Source organism: Paroedura picta, chromosome 2 (genome assembly GCF_049243985.1).
Source record: "Paroedura picta isolate Pp20150507F chromosome 2, Ppicta_v3.0, whole genome shotgun sequence".
Lineage (NCBI taxonomy): Eukaryota > Metazoa > Chordata > Lepidosauria > Squamata > Gekkonidae > Paroedura > Paroedura picta.
In genome coordinates this window covers 92,320,311-92,344,565 of record NC_135370.1, presented here as the reverse complement: position 1 = coordinate 92,344,565, position 24,255 = coordinate 92,320,311, and the positions used below count along the sequence as shown (strand labels likewise).

The 24,255-nt window shown below is 40.4% G+C and overlaps 1 protein-coding gene across 5 annotated transcripts in view; it reads right to left on the bottom strand.

The window, feature by feature from the left end:
- PIK3C2A (phosphatidylinositol-4-phosphate 3-kinase catalytic subunit type 2 alpha) overlaps positions 1 to 24,255 on the bottom strand; it is a 101,838-nt gene that overhangs the window by 37,147 nt on the left and 40,436 nt on the right. For 4 of the 5 annotated variants that reach the window (XM_077321617.1, XM_077321616.1, XM_077321618.1 and 1 more), the window contains exons 3-13: positions 20,619 to 20,719; positions 19,230 to 19,387; positions 17,286 to 17,406; positions 14,903 to 15,014; positions 11,380 to 11,456; positions 11,225 to 11,288; positions 8,871 to 9,014; positions 8,341 to 8,383; positions 8,048 to 8,258; positions 7,827 to 7,949; positions 6,086 to 6,253 (exon numbers count right to left, since the gene is read on the bottom strand). In XM_077321617.1, the coding sequence (XP_077177732.1) occupies positions 6,086 to 6,253; positions 7,827 to 7,949; positions 8,048 to 8,258; positions 8,341 to 8,383; positions 8,871 to 9,014; positions 11,225 to 11,288; positions 11,380 to 11,456; positions 14,903 to 15,014; positions 17,286 to 17,406; positions 19,230 to 19,387; positions 20,619 to 20,719 (1,322 nt within the window). The remainder of the gene's footprint in view (positions 1 to 6,085; positions 6,254 to 7,826; positions 7,950 to 8,047; positions 8,259 to 8,340; positions 8,384 to 8,870; positions 9,015 to 11,224; positions 11,289 to 11,379; positions 11,457 to 14,902; positions 15,015 to 17,285; positions 17,407 to 19,229; positions 19,388 to 20,618; positions 20,720 to 24,255) is intronic. The other variant, XM_077321620.1, reaches the window with a different exon arrangement.

Genomic DNA, 24,255 nt, shown 5'->3' with positions numbered 1-24,255 from the left:
CAGAGCAAATATAAGCAATGATTACTATATTCAACATGTTAAAATCTGTCATGGAACATCATGGAACTTTAGGGGAAGGGCTATGGCTCAGTGGCAGAGCATCTGCCTGGATGCAGAAGGTTCTGAATTCAATCCTTGGCAGCTCCAGTTTAAGGAGTCTGCCAGTAGTTAATATCAGACCCCGGATAGCTGATAGTGCAGACAATTGTGCAGACTTTGATGGCCTAAAGGTCTGCTGCAGGTGTAATATTAGCTGTTCTAACAGCCTTCCTCTCCTGCCACCTTCCTCATAGAAAGAAAAGAGAGAGATCTACTGTACCGACCAAGCCAATAAGAACAGGCTAAAAGCTAGGGTCATTAATATTGCCTTGTTTAATGCTGTAATTGTTTTTATGATTTTAAGTGCATTCTGTATGTATAAATGTTGTGAGCTGCCCCAAGACACCAGGTGTGATAAGGTCAGTTAAGAAATGTCACAATATAAATAAAAGGAAGCTTCATGTGTATTTACGTTCTTTCAGGGAACCATATAAGGCCTAGTTCAGGCATTTTAGCAACAGAAGACATACATCCTCCCCCTCCCCCATGCATAATGTAAAGCATGTCACTGCTTCATGCAGAGGACCATGCACATAAAAACCAGATTATAACATCACACTTCAGCACTTTCTTGCACTTAACTAAGCATTTTAAAGACTATCACTACTTAAAATTTGTAAACAGTTTCTCAGAACTTTATGTTCTTTTTTTATAATAATTTTATTGTTTATTATTATAAAGCATTTACAGAAAAATTGTGAAGAAAAAGCGACCAGCTGATATGGTTTGCCATCTCTTTTGACATAGATATTCAGTTCCCATCACATATTATTCCTAATCTAGAAGTTTTTACCATTTTTCTTAGCCAAGTGATTGTTAATACATATGAGAGTATGATCTGTTATAAGAATACATTCTGTTATTATCTTAAATGATATTAGGTCAGTCTCCTTCATAAATTTGCCCTGACCCAAGAATTACTACTGCTGTCTTGTTAATACCTATGAAATATGGTTTGTCCTCCTCTTTTAGCATTCATATTGACATACATATTCAATTCCCATCGCATATTAATCCTGATCTAGGAGTTATTACCATCTTTCTTAACAAAATAGTTGTTGATACATAGGAGGGTATAATCTATTATACGGATATATTCTATTATTGTCTTAGATGATATAAAGTCAGTTCCCTTCATATATTGGATCTGTACTGCTACTGTCTTTCCCACAGGAAGCCAGGAAAATACTCTATTGTTCAACTCATCTTTCGGGTGGACGCAGAAAATGAAATTGTGCTTTTTTCCATAGCAGAGTGTTTCTGATTGTCCTTCTGTCAGGGCCAAAGAAATCTCTTAATTGATTCTTGCTTGTAGTCGCCTTTGAGGAGGCTCTGAATCCTTTGTCAATCTGGATCTCTTCCTCTGGTCGCACAGGAATATCTCCTGATAGCTTCCTAGTTGCTGTCGCTTTTGAATAGACTCTTTTTATTTTGCTGATCCAAATCATTTCCTGCTCTGAATAGACTTCCAGGTTTTCGGTGCTTTCCTTCCTTGAATCTGTTTTCCCAGGTTCTTCAAAGGTACTTTGAGTTTTTACCTCTCTGGCACTCTCTCCCTCCAGTTGATTAACTTCCAGGCATTGAAGTTTCACTTGATTTGTTGTTAGCTGAGCTACGTCATCAGCTGGTCTCTCCGGACCATGGACTCCATCCAAAAACTCCCCCTTAGTCCCACAAATTTCCTTTTCCAGCTTATTGACTGCTTTCAGTATCTTTGAGTTTCCTTTGCATAACAAATGGAAAAGCTGTGCCTTAGTTAATTCTTCCATAGTTCTAGGCAGTCACAAACTATAAACAGAAAGTCTCGTGAGGTCTCGCGGGAGCAGGAGCGATCCCAAATTATCAGTTTGTCGATCTCCGTATCAAGTCAAATTCCCCCACTGAACTTTCAGCAATAAATCTTCAAAGCACTCTCTTTGTTTGGTTAATGGGTATAATTAGCTGGGAGTCTCTCACTCGGCGAAAGGAGGAATTTGCTTGTAAATTGGTTGAGGGGGAGGGGAGGGAAGAGCTTGTGGGAGAAGAGAGAGAAAAGCCAGAAAGCTTTCAATTCTTACTGTTGCAGATTCAGCTTCTGCTCCTGTCGATCTGGTAAATGATGGTCTGGGAAGAATGTAAGGTCAGCTGGTCGTTTCAAGCTTGTAAAGTTGTTTGTGACAAAGACGCCATCGTGACCTTGAGCTCAGGCCGCTATTAATCCGGGGAGTTCGGTATCTCCCCACAGATCTGTAGGACCCTCAGGATGCCGTTCCCGGTTCCTGGGGCGACCGGTGAGCAGATTTGCGTATCTGCTCAGGTCAGCCAGGTGCAGAAGCTCCTGACCCTCGGCATGGCTTAAGAGCTGAACAGAAGTCCAGCTTCCTTATGGCGCCATCTTCAGTCCAGAACTTTATGTTCTATTATGGTTCAGTGTGTGGCTGCTGAAACAGTTGCAACAAACATTAATTTAGCATGAGAGCTGAACAAAGGGCACATGAGGACTTGCTGAGTCCTTCTTCTGCAGATAACAGAGTTGCTTATCTGTAACTGTTGTTCATCGATGGATTGTGTGCAGACACACACTGACCATTTCCATACGAGGAATCTGCCCCTAAACAGCCTTTGAATGCTGGTGGCTTTTAGAGCACTCTCCACATGACGTCGCCTGCATTCCAAAGCTGTCCAGTAGTTGGGTTGAGTTTGGGCCATTTTAAAATCACGATTAGGGGAATCGCCAAAACTGGATTTACAACCCTAAATTTCGCTTACTAATGGTGAGCAACCAATGAGCAACAAGGGGCAAACCCGTATGGAGAGGGAAAGATGCCATAGTCTCTGCAGCATTTTTCCCCCTCGCCCTCCCCTCTCCATTTCCTGCTCTGAGTAATTTTTTTTAAATTGCGCAGTCCGTATTGCAGTCAAAGGTAAAATAAAATCTTCTGCAAAGTGTCTATGGTCTTTTTGGGATCAGGCAAGCAAAACACAACCCCTTTTCTGTTTTCTGTAGGTGGGAAATGAGCTAGGAAAGAGGGGTGTGATCAGCTTTCTCCTGATCATACAGGGGTCTGAGCATTCTGTTTTTGAGTCAGCCATTAACACAAAATTTCTTATTTGGCTTCAAGGACCATGTTCAGCTTCTCAGAAATCTACCCAGACAGAAATAAAGTGCAAAAGAACATGAATCCCCAAAGGAGGGGGGGGATGCTGTATCATTCTGGCGTTTCTCTATAGCAACGTGGCAGTGTTGATTTTTATTAAAAATGTGTTGTGGAATTTCTGCATAGCAATGCGGAAGTGCCTTTAAAAAAAATTGGTGCTTGAGTGGAAGAGAAAGTTTCAGTCCATGAGAGAACTGATGTGCTGTGACTGGTGGCTTGCTATGAGCCTCATGAGAAGGCAGAAAGCTGCGATGGGGCACAGGGAAAATTTGGGAGGGGTCTCCCCGTGAGAAGGGCTGCAAACATGAGATTTACTGTCCTGCGTTTGCAAGCAAGAATCCATTTGCATTTTACCCCTTAGTCATTGCGAATGCTCCTGAGCAGGCCTGCAGTGGAGAATTCTTCTATAGCAAAGCTCCATCAGAGGGCACTCACCCCTCCCGACTGCACATGTGTAGCTTTTCCTGCCGATCGAGCATGTGGCCTGGGGTGGAGTGCCCACCCTCCTCAGTTTCCTATCACTGCCGAGAGCCCAAAGAGGAAACAACCCATCATTTTCCTGTCCAAGGGCTCAAGCGGGGTAGGTGGAAGGGGATGTGTGTCTGCACACAAGACATTGATGAATAACAGTTATAGGTAAGCAACTCTTTTTTCATCTTTGTTAAAGTACACCACCATTTGAAACATATGGATGCAGCTGACTGGACCGAAGGTGGGCCTGACCTTGGAAATGAAGGTGTCTTACGGGTTGACCTCAATGGAGCCGGAGCCAAAGGTCTTGGCACCATGGCAGAGGTCGACAACGCCTTCTCCCACAAGGCAGCTTTTAATCTAGAAGCCCTATTCGAGCAGGCCTTGGGGGTGAAACGTTGGCAGGTACCTACCACATGCCTTCTCCCAAACAGGTAAGGCACCGATCATGCTCGTCAGTAGTTGGCATTTCTGTGCCACATTGGCTACATTTTTTGAAGATATCCTTCAAGGCCGTTATATAGGAAGATCCCAAAGGAATGAGTCAAAGTCACTAGATACAAGATGGTATAACAGACATTGAAGATCGGAGCAAGTCCAGAAGATGTCTACTTATGGTGGAAGCAAAAAGGGAATTGAGGAAGGTGGGCACTCCACCCCTAGGTCATGTGCCTGACCAGTGGGGAAAGCCTCGCATGCACGGTCGGGAGTGGTGAGCACCCTCTGATGGAGCTTTGCCATAGAAGAGTTCTCCACAGCAGGCCTGCGCAGGCAGTCCCAATGTGGGGCTGCACATCAAGATGGAAAATGAATCCCGCTTTCTTTTTCTACTACTTTTTCATTCTCCTGCATTATTCCCTCTCTTTCTTTTCCGTATTCTCTCCTCTCCCATCACTTATTCTCAAAATATTTGTTTCCTCTTCTAGTCGCCCTTGCCCCACCTACTCTCCCCTTCACCAGTCTATCATTTTTGCCCAGTTTGCATTCCCTGTACTTCAAATGTCCCTCCCTTGTCTTCTCCTGTTCTCATCTACCTATTTGTTTCCCTTCTAGGGTGCCATTTTGGATTACTATAACAACCCAAAACCATGCGGAAAAATCCCACCGTGTGAAATTACTGTTCAGTTTTTTTAGCTTTAATCCTCCTAATTTTGTTTAGGACATTTTCAGATTAATGTGCAGACTTGGGGAATTCCAAAATTTGCCATAATATCTAGCTTTGCTCTGGATGTTGCCACATGGCCACTGATTGGATTAGTTATTTTTGCAGTATGATTTAATCAACTGAGGTGTGTCCCATAAAATAAGGTACCAGTGAAATAGCAACAGGGCATCAAAGCAATGTGATACACAGGACAATTGCTGACCAATAGGATATTCTCAAGACACCAAGCAGACCTTGTTGGTAAAGGAAAAAGTATACAGGAAAATTTCAGGATTAGGTTTCAGGAATTTTCAGGATTAGGTGGCTTGATAAAGATTTAGTTATCAATAGCTGTAGTACAGTGGATTAGGCTTTTTAAATCTTAATTACTGCAGTAATCTTTCTAAAGATCCTAAATGAGATTTTTATTAGGACCCCAAATTAACTTCTAAACAAATATATCCATTATAGATAAACAGTGCAGTTTTTCTTGGTAAATACTTGAATCTGCAAATGTGTGTGAAGTGACACTGCAGTCAATTTATGGCAACCCCATAAAGCTTTCAAGACAACAGACTAACAGAGGTGGTTAGCTATTGCCTTCCCCTGCGTAGTGACTGTGCAATTCCTTGGTGGTCTCCCTTCCAAATTCTACAGAGATCAGACCAGCCCTAGCCTGGTGGAAGACTCTCCCAAAGGAGATTAGAGCTCCACGGGACCCTGAACAGTTCTACAGGGCTTGTAAAACAGAGCTGAGTTAAGCTGGCCTTCTCTACCTAAACCCCAACTGTGCCTCATTTGGGGCCAATAAAACTCCTCTGACCCCTCCCTCCTTCCTTGCCAATGAGAGTCAGCATAGGCATTTATGGATGGAACTGTTTTAGATATTTCAGACTTTTAATTATTTATTGTATGCATTTATATATTTTATTATTCTGTATGTTTTACTATGACGTACCTCACCTTCAGCCCGAAGAGAAATGGCAGGTAATAAATACAATAAATCACCACCACCAGGCTGGCTTTACATAGTTTCCGAGATCTGATGAGATCAGGTTAGTCTGGACCATTGAGAGTTATACTGTTCACAATTAGAAGTGACAGGAATCCAGCACCCATTAAAGAACGCACATGTATTTTCCTTTCTAATTTAACTGGCTCTTTGATTCCTCCATGTTGACTCATTTGCAGACAATCTATACAATTTTGCCATGAAAGATACTTTTATACATACCGTTGAAAGTCGAAGAGAGGTAAGGAAACCTGACCCAACATCTCTGGACATTTTCTCTGTCTATTCGTATCAGGTGAACTACCACCATTTTGATTTAATATTCCAAAGAGTGTAATGCATAAGATAGATTCTAATGGCAACTGAGAGATCTGGATGGGAAAAATTATCCTGTAAAGGAAGAATAGTTTTGTTAGGAATGATTACTTTGTTTTTTAAAGTATTGATCAAATAGTGCTTAGCAGAACTACTCTTCCAATGCTAACAAAATGTGGGGATCTGTTTGTCATAACCTCTCAAACCATACCTCACAAAACGTTCCCTCTTAAAATGGCAAAAATTCTTAATAAAAGGCTTACAGAAGAGGCAATAAGCAATGTCATGTATCAGCACACTGCTGGAAACCCTAAATGTGTTAAACAACATAAAGCCTGCTTCAAGTTAGATAAATTTGCATACACAATGAGCAACAAACAAGCATCTCTGATGCCCTGTGCAAATGTGTCAGGCGTGACTGAGACAGGATTTTCAGTTTTGCACAACTACACCAGTTTTTAATTGTTTGTGTATCAGGCAAAATAAGGAGTAGACAAGTACACATAGGGGGAAAGCTGCTGCTATATTCTCTTTGGTGCTGCCCCCACTTGCCTGCTTCCTCTCACTAGCATGGTTTGGAACAGCAGGTGGGGGAGGAGGAAGCACCACTGCTTGTGCTCTGCATCAACCACATGGGAGCAGGAGATTGGAGAAATGAATAAAAACAGTTGCACTGAGTAAGGGAAGACCTTCAGAACTAGGATTTTGATATGTTTCCCTAAATTGATAGGGAAAGATTGCAGAAATAGAATAATAAAGTGATATTTCAGTACATATCAACCTTTGCATATGTTTGGGCTTAGTTCACCCCATGTGGATGGCCAAATTCTTTTGATAAGCTACTGAAGAGGTAAGCATTTTATTTATTCATTCATTTATTTTTCAATTTATATGCTGCCCTTCTCGGAGAGCTCAGGGCAGCTTACAACATATCAACAAGAAAATCATAAATTAACATTCAACATATACAACAATTCAATTCCCACATTAAAACCAATCAAAATATTAAAATGTGCTGTTTTCTTTGGTAGGGGGGTTCAATGCATTATTATTAAGAATTACTAAATGGTGTAATACATATTTGTTGACTTGTGTAGGAAGGCCAGTTATTGACGGTGCTGTCTTTATAGGCCTCAACCATAGGCCTGGTGGAGGAGTTCTGTCTTACAGCCCCTGCAGAACTGTTTGAGTCCCATAGGGCCCTGATCTTGCTTGGCAGAGCATTCCACCAGGCCAGTGCCTGGGCTGTCAAGGCTCTGGCTGAGGCCAACTTGACTTCTTTGTGGCCAAGGATCTTTAGCAGATTTTGCGTGCTTGGCCCTCTTTGAGGGGTGTACTGGAGAAGGTGATTCTGCAGTCCCAGATTGCTTAGGGCCTTAAAGGTGAGAACCAGAACCTTGAACTTGATTCAGTCTTTGATCTGGAGCCATTGCAGATGGAAGAGCACTGGTCGAAGATCTGCTCTCCATCCGGTTCCTGTAGTCTCTATAAAGGCTTTTAAATTCTATCCTAGATAGGGAAGAAACTGGCAGGAGATCATGCGGAGGCTGCAGAGAGGAGTAAAAGTTTCCAGGGTATACCTCAGGGCATCATAATTATGCAGTACTCTAGGAGAAAAAAATACGTTTTAAGTTATAAAGTCACTTACAATTCATCCCATTTAATCAAATAGAAAAAATTCTTGTATGTTCCAACTTTTTTGGAGTGCACAGGTTTGAACAGATCTCTTCCATTGTGGGTCAAAGAGCAAACCAAATAGTATTTTTCATAACTGGAAAGAAACATAGTATTATGAATCAAATCACTGTGCGATATATACATTCGGAGACTGGGGGAGGGGTGTACATTTTATTTTAACAAGCTACTCACGTTGAGACCCAGCCACTAAGAATTCCATGAGCTGCAAATATTGTGAATTGGAGGTGCTCTGTGGTGGTCCAGGCATCTTTAGTGCTTCTATCATTCTTTGGAGTGCATGCAGGACTGCCGCATGAGTTCAAGTAGAGTTGAAGAAGGGCATAGACTGCTGAGGTCAATTGATCTAAGCTTGTTTGCAGAGGGTTTGCAGGTTGCGATGAAGCTACATTGTAAATTTTTTTTTATTTTTAGGAAATATTAACTTATGGAAGCATTAAAGACAAAAGATTAAGATATACTCTTACCAACTGTATCCTTGCTGGTATCATCAGAAGGTGGCAAAGACACCTGTACAAAGTGACATAAAAATGTAAACATCCTCATAATTGAAAAGCTGTTGGCAAATTATATTATAAATATATCAGAAACAGTCACAAGCATGTATTTAGCCAATGTTTCTATGTAGCAAATATGAATGATATCTTAAACTTGGTTATAAGAATGGAATGACACTTCAGGTTTGGAGAATATTTTGTTCCATTCGCCATGTTGCGGGCTCTTCCCATTGTCCCCATTTCACTGTGAAAGGCCAGCTCTTTTCACCCTCACGGGACACAGCAGTTTTAAGCATGGAATTGCAGTAATAGATCACGCTTTCTTTCTCCAAAGGAAATACTTTACTTTCTTCTGAGAAGAATTTTCCTTCCCATGTAATGTGTTTCTTTTGGAAAGTAACAGAAGTATGTGACTCACCATCAAATTGCCAGCAATTTTTCCCTGGGTTAGGAATGTTTGCTATGAACACAGCAAAACACAGCATGACTGAACTAATTACCTCAGGACTTTTCTTCCTTGGAAGATTAACTGCTCTTCTTAACTTCTTTACAGATGTTGTAATTGCAGGAGTCTCTACCCCATCCAACGTATAGCAAATTTTTTTAACAGCCTTAATGATTTGTTCTACTGCTTTAAGTTGATTCTGACAAGGAAAGCACAGGATCAGAAATTAAGATTTTATCTATCTATTTATTTATTTATCTATCACTGTATTTATAACCCATCTGGCTGTTGACAAACAAACTCCCCCATAATAAAACCTCTTTAAAATCCCCATTAAATCCTACACATGATGGAAACCAGCTCTCCCACGAACTCCTGCTCTGAATACCACCCCCTGCCCCTGTCTCGGGGGATGACTACACAGGGGAGTATCAAACTACTATGCTGGGGGGCAGGGGGAGGAGAGATCTAATTGCCCTAGCCTCAACCATAGACCTGGTGGAAGAGCTCCATTTTACAGGCCCTGGCTGTAAATAAATAAGGATGTTTTAGAGTTAGATCTACAATCTTCAAACATTATTTATTAACAGAAACAAAATTTTAATACCAAGTCTAGCTTACAGAAACCAATGAGGCATTAACCTAAGAATGACAGGCTTGCAGGAAGCACCCAGTCGCTCTGGCAGCATGCCACTGGAGGAGCAGAGGATCACATCCCTCTTTCGGATGTTCGGATCCCATTGCTATAACATTCCATAAACATTTGGATGCCAGCACAGACAAGAATGTTTCTGGGTCTTTTCCTCAGCAGTTCTTCACAATGCCCCACACAACTCCACTAACTGCAACAATAACTGTAGAGATATTATATGCCTACCAGAAGAATTGGAAGAAAGCTCTATTGTGTATCTGTGTAGTGGTTTCCAATGACCAGCAGTGTGTCCCACAGCAGTACCCATAGCTCAAACTCATTGCTAGAAGCTAATGTTCAGACACATCAAGAAGAGTTGGTTTTTATATCTTGCTTTTCTTTATGCTAAGGAGTCTCCAAACAGCTTACAACAGGCGCATTGTAGGTTAAATGGGGCTGAGAGAGTTCTGGGAGAATGGTGACTAGGCCAAAGTCACCCAGCAGGCTTCATGTGGAGGACTGGGGAATAAAATCTGCTTCTCTAGTGTCAGCCATGCTTGATTTTATTTAATTTATTTACGCTTTAATCTATTTTAACATGCAATTTAACACAATTTGTGCAATGTCAAAAATGTTCTACAGTATGGAACAATTTGCTGTGCGTTTGGGAATATAGGTCTTCATAGGGAACTAGGTTGTTTCTTAAAAACAAAGATAAGAAAAAGATGGGGCAGTACATAAAATGGGTACTGTTTCATTTCTACTGTAATGTAAATATTACTCAGTTTATTTATTTACAATGAACTTTATTTGAATAGTTTATATAGGTATGTAACTGTTTTATAGCAGAGTTTTATTGGGTATTCCATAACCTGCCATGAGCCAGTCTCAGGAATGGCGGGAAATAAATTTAATAATAAAAAGAAAATAAGATGATAGGATTCTGCCCCGCTACTCACCCTCATTAAAACAGGATATCTGCAGCACTTTCTGGTCAGTAGAAATTAGCCTTGGTAGCACCGTTAGCTCTATCTTCCTCAGAAGGCAGACTAGCAAAGCACAAGCCAGGACCCAAACTCTGCTTCTAGTTCTTTGGCAAGACTCCTTCTCCAGCCCTTCTAATCTTTTATCTCCAGCAGCTGTCGTATAGAATAGGCCTCTGTTGTTTCACACTATACTTCCCACGAATTTGGAGAGTTTATTCCAGTTTGCAAGTTTTGCCCTTTTTTCTCCAAAAAAAAATCTGATGCAGACAAGTCCTTTCGAGTGGAAGGACTGTAAGAAATATGTTGTTTGCTCCAACCTTATTCCAGACAGCATTATCAATAGTACTTGAATTCATTCCCAAATAATTGGGAGGGGGGAGCTTCCCCTTTCCCATTCTTTAAGAGAGTTGATTTTTTTTTATTATTCCCCTATCTGAGTTTTTTTCCTCTACTTTCTCATATTATCAACCTTTCCCATTCTTCTTTTTGTTTTCTTTAGCCCATCTTTCCCTTTCCATTTAATTTTCCCTTTTCTCTATTATCTTCTGGTTACAGAAAACTGGAGGAAGGAGCAGTGCACTTGTGCAGTATTGAAAAAAGCTTAGAATAAATCCTGGTGTTTTAGACTGGTTTAAATCATTCTCTAAGGACAGGAATCAGAGAATTTCAGTTAGAGATCTGTTACCATCAGTGTGGGACTTGCTTTGAGGTATTCCACAAAGATCAGTCTTATCCTCTGTGCTATTCAATCTCATTAGTGTTACTAGAATGCAGTTCAAACATGAAGCTTACCTCATTTTTAAGCAGCATGTCAGCTTGATTATGATAAGCTTCTAATAGCTCCTCAAGAGAGTGACTGAGAAAAGGAAAGTGGACAGATATTTATACAAGTAAAATATAGTGACATTCCTCCAACTAGGAACTGATTCAATTACCAATTTACTTACCTTTGAATACTCTCCCTGAAAAGCTTTTCTACATGGCAGAGATGCTTTGTTAAATCTACAGGTGTCTCATCATCTTCCTGATTTAAAAAAAAAGCAGCTTTTAGGAGAAATTACCCATATTTTACCTTGTTCTTATACATGCAAAAGTACTTTCAGGGAACTACTGTTCTGACTAGTTAAGTCTGAAAATAAAAGTTCTGCTATGCTTTTTTCAGATATATGTGAGTATCCAATGCTTAAGGCAGCCTTTTTCAACCTTTTGACAGCGAAGGAGCCCCTGAAATATTTTTCAGTCTTTGAGGAATTCTGGAAATGGGCCAGAAGCGATGTCAGTTCGCCACATCTCCCTACCAAACCACCCAGAAGGGACATGTCACTGAAAGTTACATTACTCCTCAGTCCCTCGAAGAAATTTGTATCATAGAATATTTTGAATAATAAATAATAGAATTCATAACATTCTAGCACAAATACAACCATTTATCCAAAAGTGAGAACATTAGCACCCAAGCATTTAAAAAACCCAGTCAATATTGCCTTTTTTCCAAAGAAAAACTATTAATAACCTAAAAGCATAAAAACAGCAGAAATGATGGGTACCACTAACCCTCCCTTCAATCTAAAAAGAAGGTATCTAGTAAATTATGTTGTATTTCATCTGCTCCTACCATTAAAACAATTCGTCTTCAGGGTGCCACAGACAACTTTATTGGAATAAATTTTCTGTCCACTTTTTCAAGCATTTGATCAAAAGAACGTGAAAAAACTGAAAGGCAAAACAATCTAAAAGCTACAAAACTAACATTTTCAGAGGGACCATTGTGTAATTCTATTGCAGGGGTCCCCAACGTTTTTGAACCTGTGGATACCTTTGGAATTCTGACACAAAGTGAAGGAAGCTACTACAAAATAGCTGCCATAGGAACTGGATCCAGCCATAAAATGGCTACCATAAGAGAGGAAGCCAGATACAGAGGAAGCCCAAGTGCAAGGGACCAGAGGATTAATTTTTTAAAATACACTGAGATAGAGTTACACTTTTGAACTCTGGTGCTGGAGAAGACTCTTGTGAGTCCCTTGGACTGCAAGGCGAACAAACCGGTCAGTCCTAGAGGAGATCAGCCCAGACTGCTCCTTAGAAGGCCAGATCCTGAAGATGAAACTCAAATACTTTGGCCACCTCATGAGAAGGAAGGACTCCCCGGGGAAGAGCCTAATGCTGGGAGCGATCGAGGGCAAAAGAAGGGGACGACAGAGAATGAGGTGGCTGGATGTCACTGAAGCAGTCGGTGCAAACTTAAATGGACTCCAGGGAATGGTAGAGGACTGGAAGGCCTGGAGGATCATTGTCCATGGGGTCGTGATGGGTCAGACATGACTTCGCACCTAACAACAGAGTTACACTAAGAATTAAATCAACACTGTAATTGTTGCTGCCACTGAAACAACTATTTTAATCTGAACAGCTAATTTCTTTTTGCTCTGCGGGTGCTAATCTGTTGGAGGTCCCTGGCCCTAAGGATATACGTCTGGCCTTGACCAGGGCCCTGTGCCTTTTGGATCCTGCCTCTGATCTGGTGGAATGAGCTCCCAGAGGAGCTGTGGCCCCTCAGAGAGCTTTCTGCTTTCCGCAAGGCCTACAAAACAGAGCTCTTCCACCAGGTGTATGGTTGGGGCCAGTGCTAGAGCAGGTGGTATGGGTCCCCCTTGATGTTGGCGTCGGACATATCGACGCAGGTTGGTCTCTCCCTATGCCGTCCTTGTAAGGTCTTTCCCCATATGAAGTTCTGCCATTTGTTTGAGGTTCTAATATTGTCAATTGGGGTTTAATGGGGTTTTAATGGGGACTTATTGTTGGATTATTGTTATTACCTGCCATGAACCTTGAACCAACGAGTGGTGGGTTATAAATCCAATAAATAAAACAAAACAAAACAAGAGGCAAATGGTTTAAAAATAAGCCACATTCAAAATTTAAAAACATTTCATATTTAAATGAGGCTGAAGAAAGCAAGTCAAGTTTATTATCAGTTAGGCTTTAATAGCTAGCTAACAGAAAGTAACAATTAGTTTAGTTTACTGAGATTAGCTTCAACTCATTACTAGTCCAAACCATGATTGTGCTGTGTTGACAACAGTGATCCGTATAAGGACAAATTATTACTCCAAGTAGATGATGCGTTAGCCAACACAGGCAAACTCCCTGTCTGAACAACCAAACCTAGCGAACTTGCTAACACCAATACAAAGGTCAGCTACCACAAGGGAACAAACAGCCATATATCAGAAGCAGCAAGTAGAACAAGTCAGAGGGTCATAGGGAAGAAGAGTGAGTGTTTATACATATAAATTCTTACATGGATTTTGATTGATCTATGCTGTTGATTCACTTGCTTTGTACTTTGGATCCTTTCTTAGCAATCAGCTGCTGTGCACAGGTCTTTAATATGCTGCCAAAGTTTTAGTCATTATTGTGCAGTGTGAGACCTGCTCTGCGTGAATTTTTGAGTTCCCTGCCATATTCTAAGCCTTGTCCATTTTGGGAAAAACTGATAACCAGAATGTATTCTAAAAGCTTAATAAATCCCTTACTAACATATCACACTAATGTATTATATACTATAAGGAAGCAAATGTGTATGTTACAGTGACCTCACTTGTTGAAATTACACACTATTTTTACTCTTTGTGCTCATGGCAGAACACAATCTGATTGTGGTGGATTCACCTGTGTTAGCTTCTTATCATGGATCTCTGAAAATGGCTTTATTTAGAAATGCATAGAATAGCTATGCACCTTAGTTGAAGTATGTTCTCTGTTGCATTCAACCTTCCACCCCTTTCTCCTGCCCCAAGGTACATGGTCTCAGCCTTTAGACCAGGGTTTTCCAACCATGGTACCACCCCTCAACGGTACCACAGTGTGAGGTTTTTGAAAATGGCTCTCCTACCCTGCACCTGCTATTTCCAGCTCTGAGAAAAGAGAAATTTTTAAATTTATTTTTTTAAATGTCTACCTTTATTTGGGAACTCTGTCCTGCCCCCTCCCAAAGTGGCCAATGATGGGCCTAGAATGGATTGGAAAAGGAGGGGCCCTGGTCATTTAAATCTTTGCCAGCTGAGGCTCTACTCACTTCTAGGAGGACTGTGGCAAGGAGGCATAGCAAGCTGACATCACTTCCTGGTACTTCAAAGTCTGAAAAGTATTCCAGTGGTACACCTCCATGGTCAAAAGGTTGAAAAAAGCTGCCTTAGACCTTAGGTGAATAGACTATGAACTATTCTGTGGGGAAGATGTATACCCTTGCCAGATTCTGCCTTCCAAGAGTAGGCAAATTCCAACTCTTATACTGACATAAGAAATTACAATAATTTTTACTCCTCATTATCCATCAATAGGCAAGATAAAATATAATTTACACCATTCCAAGACACAAATGCAGCAAGATACATACACTGCCTTAATAATATTCATAAACTCAGAATACCATAATAATTTTTAGCATTAATACTTTGAACTTACTGTTCGTGCAAGATCTCTGCATATTAGATTTTGGGTCAAGAGCTGCAGTTTAATCTCTGTGTCCCACTTTCGACAGTTCTGAATGTATTCATGGCTGCCTATACAGTGTTTACTGTTGAAGAAATAAATTCTGAGGTTACATATCTTTTTAAAAATTGGCAACGATCTAGTAAAAGATTGTTCTGCAAACTATGTAGAAATCAGTTACAAACATAAAGCTTCTCAAGTTTAGTTATAAACAAGATATTGAATTCTCAACATGGTGCTATCTGTGGATAGTTAAATTGGGGCCATGAACAGAAAAGGCAGAACTTTAGAAAAGTTCCAGATTTGCAGAAAAAAATTAAAATCGTAAAAGATAAAATAAATTGGAGTTAACAAAAAAATTATGAGCACATATTCTTTAAGAAAGGAGATCTCGGTGACCATTGCAGGAGTTTCACAACAGTATTGCCAGACTTCAAGCCTTGGTTTTGGTAAAGAAAAGGCAAGGGGATGGGGTAGTGTTTTTTTCAGGACTGTTTTGGCCTTTGAAAGAAGACTCATGAGGCCCATGCCTGCCTGACTACCAGTAAACACCATTTTTGGACCCATTCCAGTCTAGTTTCTGACCTGGCTACTATGGGGTGGAAACAGCATCGGTCACCCTCAGAGACAGCTAGACTGAGGTGGATCAGCACTGCTAGTACTGCTTGACATCACAGCTACATTTGACAATGTCAATCATGAACTTTTAGCTCACTGCCTTGCCTTGGGAATGCGGGGATTAGTCTTACAATGACTGATCTCCTTCCTTCAAGGTCAGAGACAGAGGGTGGCTGTCAGGGAAGAGTAGTAACATCACTGTTCACTCCCATGTGGAGCGTGCCTCGGGGCATGATTCTCTCCTCAATGCTATTTAACACCTATATACCCCCCCTTGAAAATTGGTCTAAGAGTATGGGCTGGAATGTCATCAGTAGGCTTACAACACCCAGCTCTATCAGCTGATGGGCAGTTTTGTTTTGTTGGCCAGGAGTCTGGGGGCCATGATTGGGTGCCTCTGGCAGAACTTTCTGAAGCTTAATCCCTCAGAGGTAGAGGTCCTTTGGCTGGGGAAAAAAGGACCAAGAGAGGAAATAAACCTTTCCCTACGTTAACAGTGAGAACTGACAATTTCACAAACCACCAGGGATTTAGGGGTGATCTTGATGCCTCCCTCTCCGTGGAGTCTCAAATCACAAAGGTAGCCTGGCATCTGGAAAACTACTAGTGCCCTACCAGGCTTTGGAAGATCTTGCTACAGTGATCCATGCAATGGCGACCTCCAGCCTGGGTACTGTAACTCACTGTACACGGGACTACCCTTGGACCTGACCTGGAAATTGCAGCTGGTGAAAAATGGGGCTGCTCAGGTCCTCATGAAGACCCCTTGGAGTGCACATATACAACCCTGTTCTCCAACAGCTACTCTGGTTGTCAGTTAGTTCTAGATCAGGTCCAGGGTTTTGGTACTGACCTTTAAGGCCCTATGTCAGGGGTAGTCAAACTGCGGACCTCCAGATGTCCATGGACTACAATTCCCAGGAGCCCCCTGCCAGCGAACGCTGGCAGGGGGCTCCTGGGAATTGTAGTCCATGGACATCTGGAGGGCCGCAGTTTGACTACCCCTGCCCTATGTGGTCTGGATCCTGCATATCTGAGGGACTGACACTCCCAATATGACTGTCAGAGAGCACTCCATCCTTCAAGTGCTAATCTGTTGGTAATTCCTAGCCCCAGTTTGGTGGAATGAGCAGCTGTCTTAACTGACGGAGTTATTACAGTTCCACAGGACCTGTAAGACAGCACTCTTCCACCAAGCCCAAGCTGTTTAAAACCATATGGTCCTCCCTCCTTTCCTTCCACTACTGGCACATACTACTGACCCTGCTTGCTGGATGGAAGATAGCTCGGGGAGGGGGGGCATTGTTAGTTGCTGACAGCTGTTAATTTTAGTGATTTTATACTTTTGTTTTATTCTACTGTTGTGAAGCACCCTGAGCCCATTTGTGAATAAATAACAACAACAACAACTTATCTAGAACTGGAAGAGGTCTGTAAAATGGGGGCTGAGAGTGGGGATAGTTCTGTTCCACAAGCAGAACTTCTCATGGTATTTGGAATCCAGCTCTAATGTTTTGACAACTACTATATTCTTAAGAACTAGTAAGCTATATGCATTAACAACAAGCTTAAACACTGAAATTTAGAGGAACACCTTCATACTTGCTGACAAATTACCTTTTTCACAAAAATTAGGAATGAGGTCAGTTTACATGTGTGCTTTTATAAATGCAGCATTAAGTTTTTCAGAAGTCATTCTTTAATCACAATTAAACACCAATAGGAAAATTATCCTTACTTCTGCAAAACTTCTTCTGCTCCACAAACTTTCAGAATGTAACTGCCAATGTCTACGTCATTCAAGTCATCATGTACCCAACAAAGTGCTTGCATTATTATAAGCTCCACGGGAGAGCTTGCTGTTTAAAAGGGAAAAAGTAACAGATGACAATAGGAACTAAAAGACAGTTGCCATTCAATTCAGTGCTAATTATTGAGGGTTCTTTAGTTTAATGTTGGGTTTGGGGTGAGTATTTTCATTTTATTCTGCTTTGACACATAAGAAAGGCATGTGTTTTCATAAGATTAATGGGTTGATCGAACATAATTAAAATAATATTCTGTTTCTGTTTGAAGATCTAGGGGAGAAGCTAAAAGTAGGATGTGATGGCTCAAAAATATGTTCAGAGGCCAGCATCTTTCCTGTCTGCTCTAAAAGATATGCAGTTCCATAAAAAAAGTTTATTTGTCCACAAATCAGGTGAATATATGCAGGAAAAGTGTTCTCAGGCTTCTCTATAAGAGAACTGGAACAAATTAAACTTCCAGTTAGAAGGGCAATACATTTTATCCATTATCCATTACCATTATTAACTGGATGAAAAAACTCTTGAAATAATCTGAATAGCATTATTCTAGATATTTAGATAATTACAGGTAGAATACCCATTAGATCCCATCCCTGCCCCCCATCCCCTGCCTCCATAACTGATACCTCATTTGCTCTCTTTAAACTTTCCTGCCGCTTTCTAACTGACCAGATTACAGGAAGAACAGGCACTGGAATTTGGGGGAAAGCAAAGAATTATCCCTGCACCTCCACCTCTTCTCACACTGATCACTGGAGTCTCGTCAATTTAAAATATGGGAATTTTAAACAGACAGCTGAGACAGATTACAGAGGCACGCGAGTAGGCAAAGAAGCTCCTCTTCAAACACCCCACCCTGTTCATCTAACCCTTTTAAAACTTTCTTGCTGGTTTCTAGTCAGCCAGACGAAGCGGAGAAGCAGTGCCAGAACCTTTTGGGGGGAAGCAAAGAATCCTCTCTCCTTCCACCCACCTCATTGGTGCTTCTCCCCAAAGACTTAGAAATGGGGAGTGGGGAAAGGAAGAAGTATTAAAAGGACAGCTGTGACAGCAGCTACAGAGGCAGGGGTAAGAAGGAGACTTGTCCTTATTTGCCCAGCTCTTTAGTGGATGGATTAGCTGTCCTTTTAAAACTTTTCCTCTGTCTTCTAACTGACCAGACTGTATGGAGAAGAAGTGCTGGACAACTAAGCCCAAGGTTGGAGAAAAATCTTTCTTCCCTCTGCGTGGGCTCAGCTAGCAGATATATGTATTCACAGATGAGCCCCCATGTGACTATTCGATGCATAGATTGGAGATTGATGCTCGGAGAGATTCTCTCAATTCAAATTTATTGGGAATCACAAACATCTAGTGATATCCCAGCAACACCTCCAGTTTAGAGTCCAGTGTCTCCTGATGGAAGTACCAGATGGGCAATTTCTCTCCATGTTAATAGATATCTCTCTCATTGGAAAATGCAAATTGCCTCCAAAGGCCCATACACTATTGCAGAGCTCTCTGACAGGATCTGTCATTTTCTGATGAAAAGAGAATCCATCACCTTCGCAAGAAAATACGTTGCATGCTGCTTTGTACTAAGGGACACAAAACATATAAACATGACCAGACTGTCAAATGAACTAGTTTTTTGTCAATAGGACATTTGAAACAAATGAAATCATCAGAAACAACTGCCCTTGTTTAATAATTTAATCCAGATAATATTGATACATGAGAATCTTTTACTACAACATAAGAACTTTACTACATAAGAAGAAATAACTTGTACAATAATGACCATTCTCAAGTGGCTCAATTTATAATGTCTTTACAGGAACAGTTAACTTAATTTTTAATCCTCTGAAGTATGTGTAAAAATTTAAAATACATACCATCACATGTAAATGTTACTGGCTGTTGGAAACCTTCTATTTCTATTGAAATCTTGATGCTGGAATTCTCTCCATTGATGTTTCTTTGCAACAAGACAGGACTTAAGACAAAGCCTAAGTTTGTATCATAAATAGTATAGGGAAACTTGGTCCTCAATCTGTAAGCAATATGAAATGTGTTGCTTCAATTGTAAGAAATTAATTCAGTAAAAAATAACAAGTGCATTAGACTGCAATTCTACTTATATGGGATTCTCTCTCAAATAGGGATTATTTTCAGTAAATAATTAGACTGTAAAAATAATCAGATTGCTAATTTAGCTTTGGTGCAAAGTGTTTTTACTTGTTCCCTGTCTAATCTCCAAGGCTGATCCTTGACCATCCATCCACAGAAACCTACTGTCCCAAATGTTCTTTTAATGTCATACAGCCTTTCCCAATTCTAAATGTCTTTTATTTATTTTATTATTTGGTTTATTTGACCACCACACCTGGACCAAGTCGGCTCGTGACGATTTACAATAAAACTCCAATAAAACTCCATCAATAAAAATACAATTCTAAAATCCCCTGGCAGCATAACCGCATTCTACTCCCTCTCAACTCACCATTCCAGCACCAGCTGGAATAGCCCTCCCCCTGCACACACTGCTGGCCAACCTTGCAGGAGTGGCAGCATCTCCTGCCCTAGGTGTTCAGGGCATCCTGAGAAGGGACGCCAGATCTTCCACAAACTGGCCTTGACCAAGTGCCTGGTGGAAGGGCTCCATTTTGCAAGCCCTTCAGAACTGTGATAGCGCCATCAGGGCCCCCAGCTCTTCTGGGAGCTCATTCTACCAGGTCAGGGTCAGGACCGAAAAGGCCCTGGATCTGGTCAAGGCCAGGTTTACCTCCTGTGGTGCAGTATCTTCTATAAAGCAACATAAAATAGTAAACATGTTTATGTATGCTTGTATACTTTGTATAGTTTACTCCATCCAGCTAATTTGGGAATTGTTAATAAATACCCTACAGTAACCTTTTCCATCTACCTTCACTCTATTTAATAGTACTATGATGTCTTAAAAATAAAGGAATTATAACCACTACCACAGCCACATTTCTATTTAGTTACATTCAGGAATCAGTCCTTAGTGCAACTGTTCCATGCTTAAATTGATGGGACAAGTATAATTGTTCCTTACTTAAATTGATGGGAAAAGTGACAAAAAGTGAAGGCAGACTGGGACATTTGCTTCCTGTAACAAAGCAAGTCAATTCATCAAAATATCTAAGTCTTATTTTTGATTTAATGAAACTAGTGCAGATATTTACTTTCTTTTAAAGATACATATTATGATACAGATCATGTCATTTTCAAGTGACAGCTGACATTTTAGTAATGCTTACTTTGCAACTGTGGCACAAAAAGCAGCCTGTTCTTGATTCTGCCCTTCAATGTTTTTGAGAAAGTTATTTCCTGTTGGTAGGTTAGTGGTCCCACTGTCAACCTGAAACATAGGGGGAAAAGTCACGCCATGACTGAATATAACTGTTACTATACATTATTTGACTGCCTTGAATTGAGAGTAAATTACACTGAGTATCCAGATTAAATTTATTCCTGATGTTGAGCAATTATTGAAAATTACTGAAAGACATGCCAAGAGGATATGTCTCTTTCAAATCCTAGCTAACTGGAAGGAAAATAATATAATCTGTAATCCCTACTAAAGAAGTTGAACAGACAATAATCAAGCTTAATGTTACCTCAGTTTTCTAGCTTCTGCGTTTCTAAAACATAAAATTTAACAGAATTCTTGTGAAAATAGGAACCGTTATACAATAATAGACTTTGAGAGTCCATGGAACACTTTTATTCATGTTATTAGAATATTTGACATTTATAGAGCTGCCATTGAAGACTTAAAATTCTCAATCTCTAGAAAGTCTTTAAAAAACTCATAAAAGACATCATTACCAACATTAACATAGAAGTTGTTTTAATTCCATAGCTCCTGCCACCTGTGCTACTGTTCAGCATTTTAACCCTATTTTCCTCCCATTTAAAATACAGTTGTATCACACAGGCATGATGGGAATCATCATAACTGAAAATCAACTTTTAAAAAACATTACTCTTTTATACTATTGGGACCTCACCAAGGGCAAATCGGATCCTAGAGCTTTGCTGTTGCAACACTGAATTACTAAAAAAAAAGACTGAACAGTATATATTTTCAAGCCCTTCAAGCCTTTATAAGAAATGATGAAAAGCAACTATTTTAAACTATTATTCTGATTGTCTTTGATATAATTCAATACAAAGATGTTACAGCAGCATCTAAATGAAACTAGTCAGATTTTCTCTCTCTCTTGACAAGCACAAGGCTGAGTATGTTTGTCTTCAACTTCTATTCAATGGGAAATGTTGCCTCCTACTGTCCATAAGTACAATTAACCTTTTCAAAATCTTTCCAAAATAAATTTATTAGCTCAAATACTATCTGAAGTTAGTTCTACACAATTTTGTGTTTTAATAGTACAAATATGTTGGAATTGCAATCAGCAAGTAAGTTGGTGAAGTCAGCCTTGAAGGGTTATGCTATTTAAGTGGCTGTGCTGTACCTAAGTGCTCATTAGTGACACCTAATGGCCACACTGAAGTTCCAGAGAATACCAATCCATGTGCTCTGATGAGTCCCTTGTTTAAGGTAAACTCCTGCCCACTTCCTCTTTCTTCAGGAAGAGCAGATCAGTGTGCGCTTTGCAGAAGCAAGGAGTAGCCGCCTTTTTAGGCTCTCTGCTCTCTCAATTAGCTGATGTATAAGCATGTAATCTGCTTGCAGTCTAGCTATAGAGGCTTACAATATGTTGCTTTTGTAACTACTCTTTAAATGCCTTTGTACTCTGCTTCAGTAAAGACACTGAAGCATATGAATATGATTTATATTTGTAAATAATCTTTCCCAGTAAAGATTTCTACCTTTTAAACCTCAAACTGCTATGAGTGGATTTGTGCCTCATCCACAAAGGTAACTTATAACTGCCTATATTCAAATGCTCTGTAGCTCTATTTCTCTAGTGGTACTCAGGACCAAGACAAGTCCAAAAGTCCCAACAAAACAGAACAAGAAAACAACAACACTCATGCTCAGTTATTCCAGATGCCAAAATATGTTCATGTTTCACGCACACTGATTGCTACTTGCCAATGTAAATTAAACAGTGTCATATGGGGAAGGCTTTGAATACTGACATGGTTCATGAATTAAGGTATCATGACTGGTCTCAACTCAGTAGGAAGTTTTTTTAAAAATGTTAAGCATACAAGTACACTGATCGTGAACAGGCTAGATCTCCAAGCATTTTTACTCAGTTAAACTTAGCCTGCTATAATTTGTCCTGTTAAGTATTAAAGCTTGGTTAGCACTTTGCTTATGTATACAACCTAAACATCTAGTTCTCCTAAGAGAGAGAGATCACATGGATTCATCTTTCATAAGAGATTCTTTTAAACTCTGTGGAAAGAAAAGTTTTAGCACAGCTTAGCCTTGTGTACAATGTGCTTCTGAACCTTGATGGAAGAGGGAGGGAGTTATTCTGTCAGTTTACTATACATTTGTGAATTACGAATTACAAGAAACTTTATTGCATAAGCCTCAATTGAGAAAGAGAAAACAGACATGCCAGTGTTAATGAATCTAAATAATTTCAGCTTTCAAACAAAGTCTCATTACAGCAGTACTGTACAGCTACCAATTATACTACAATGAGAGTTTTCACTCTTGAAATCTTACATCTCCAAAACCTGTTTGTGTCTAAGGACTGAAGGACTGAAAACTAGCAGCAGTAGACTTGAAACCATAAAACTTCAAGAGTGCAACTGACACGGAATGATGAACACTCAGGTATGAGGTCCATGAACAAATAAAACTGTTGCATTATTGATCTGGAACATAACACTAAGAAAGATATTTGTATGAGAGCTAGAGTGGTCTAATCATAATGGACAGTACTAGGCTTTGCAAATTTCTATCACTCTCAGCTTCAGTTCAATCAGCATTCAGTGACTAAAAGATACCTACCTCATATCCTTGATTTATAAAGTATTTCGTATCCAATCCTGTACTAAAGGAGGTTGTTTGAGTCAGATTAAATAGTTAGATGCTGCTGCAGGATAGGAGAGTTGAATATGGACACTACTGGAAAATTGTCTATATGATATTGCAGTATGTGATTTTACTTCAGTGTTACTGTGTTCTATTGGATATGTTATACACCACCAGGGGTAGTCAAACTGCGGCCCTCCAGATGTCCATGGACCACAATTCCCATGAGCCCCTGCCATCTGGAGGGCCGCAGTTTGACTACCCCTGTCTTGTGAACCATTTGCTCACAATGTACCCTATAAGCAACCTAAACAAATGAAATAAATAAAATCAGAGTCCCATATGCAATGAAAAAAGCACCTCAGATGCAGCTGACACTGGTTTCCACAAACACTTCACTACAGTAGGTGGGGTGGGGGGGGCTCTCCAGTTCACCACTAATACCAACATGTTCAGACCTAACGTGTATCAATCATATTGAACTTCCTCAGAGGTACAGATAAAGAGTTATACAATCCCCTGCCCCTTGATTTTCAACAGGGGGTAAATACTTCTTGAGAGCCAGTTTGGTGTAGGGGTTAGGAATGTGGACTTCTAATGTGGCATGCCGGGTTCGATTCTGCACTCCCCCACATGCAGCCAGCTGGGTGACCTTGGGCTCGCCACGGCACTGATAAAGCTGTTCTGACCCAGCAGTAATATCAGGGCTCTCTCAGCCTCACCCACCCCACAGGGTGTCTGTTGTGGGGAGAGGAAAGGGAAGGCGAATATAAGCCGCTTTGAGCCTCCTTCGGGTAGGGAAAAGCGGCATATAAGAACCAACTCTTCTTCAATCTGTTATGCCTGGTTCTGTTTAGTGGGCTGAAAATTGCTGAAATGTTCAGTGGGCACCATAAAGGTTCTGCAGAGGTGCCTTAACACCTACATTCTTTGTG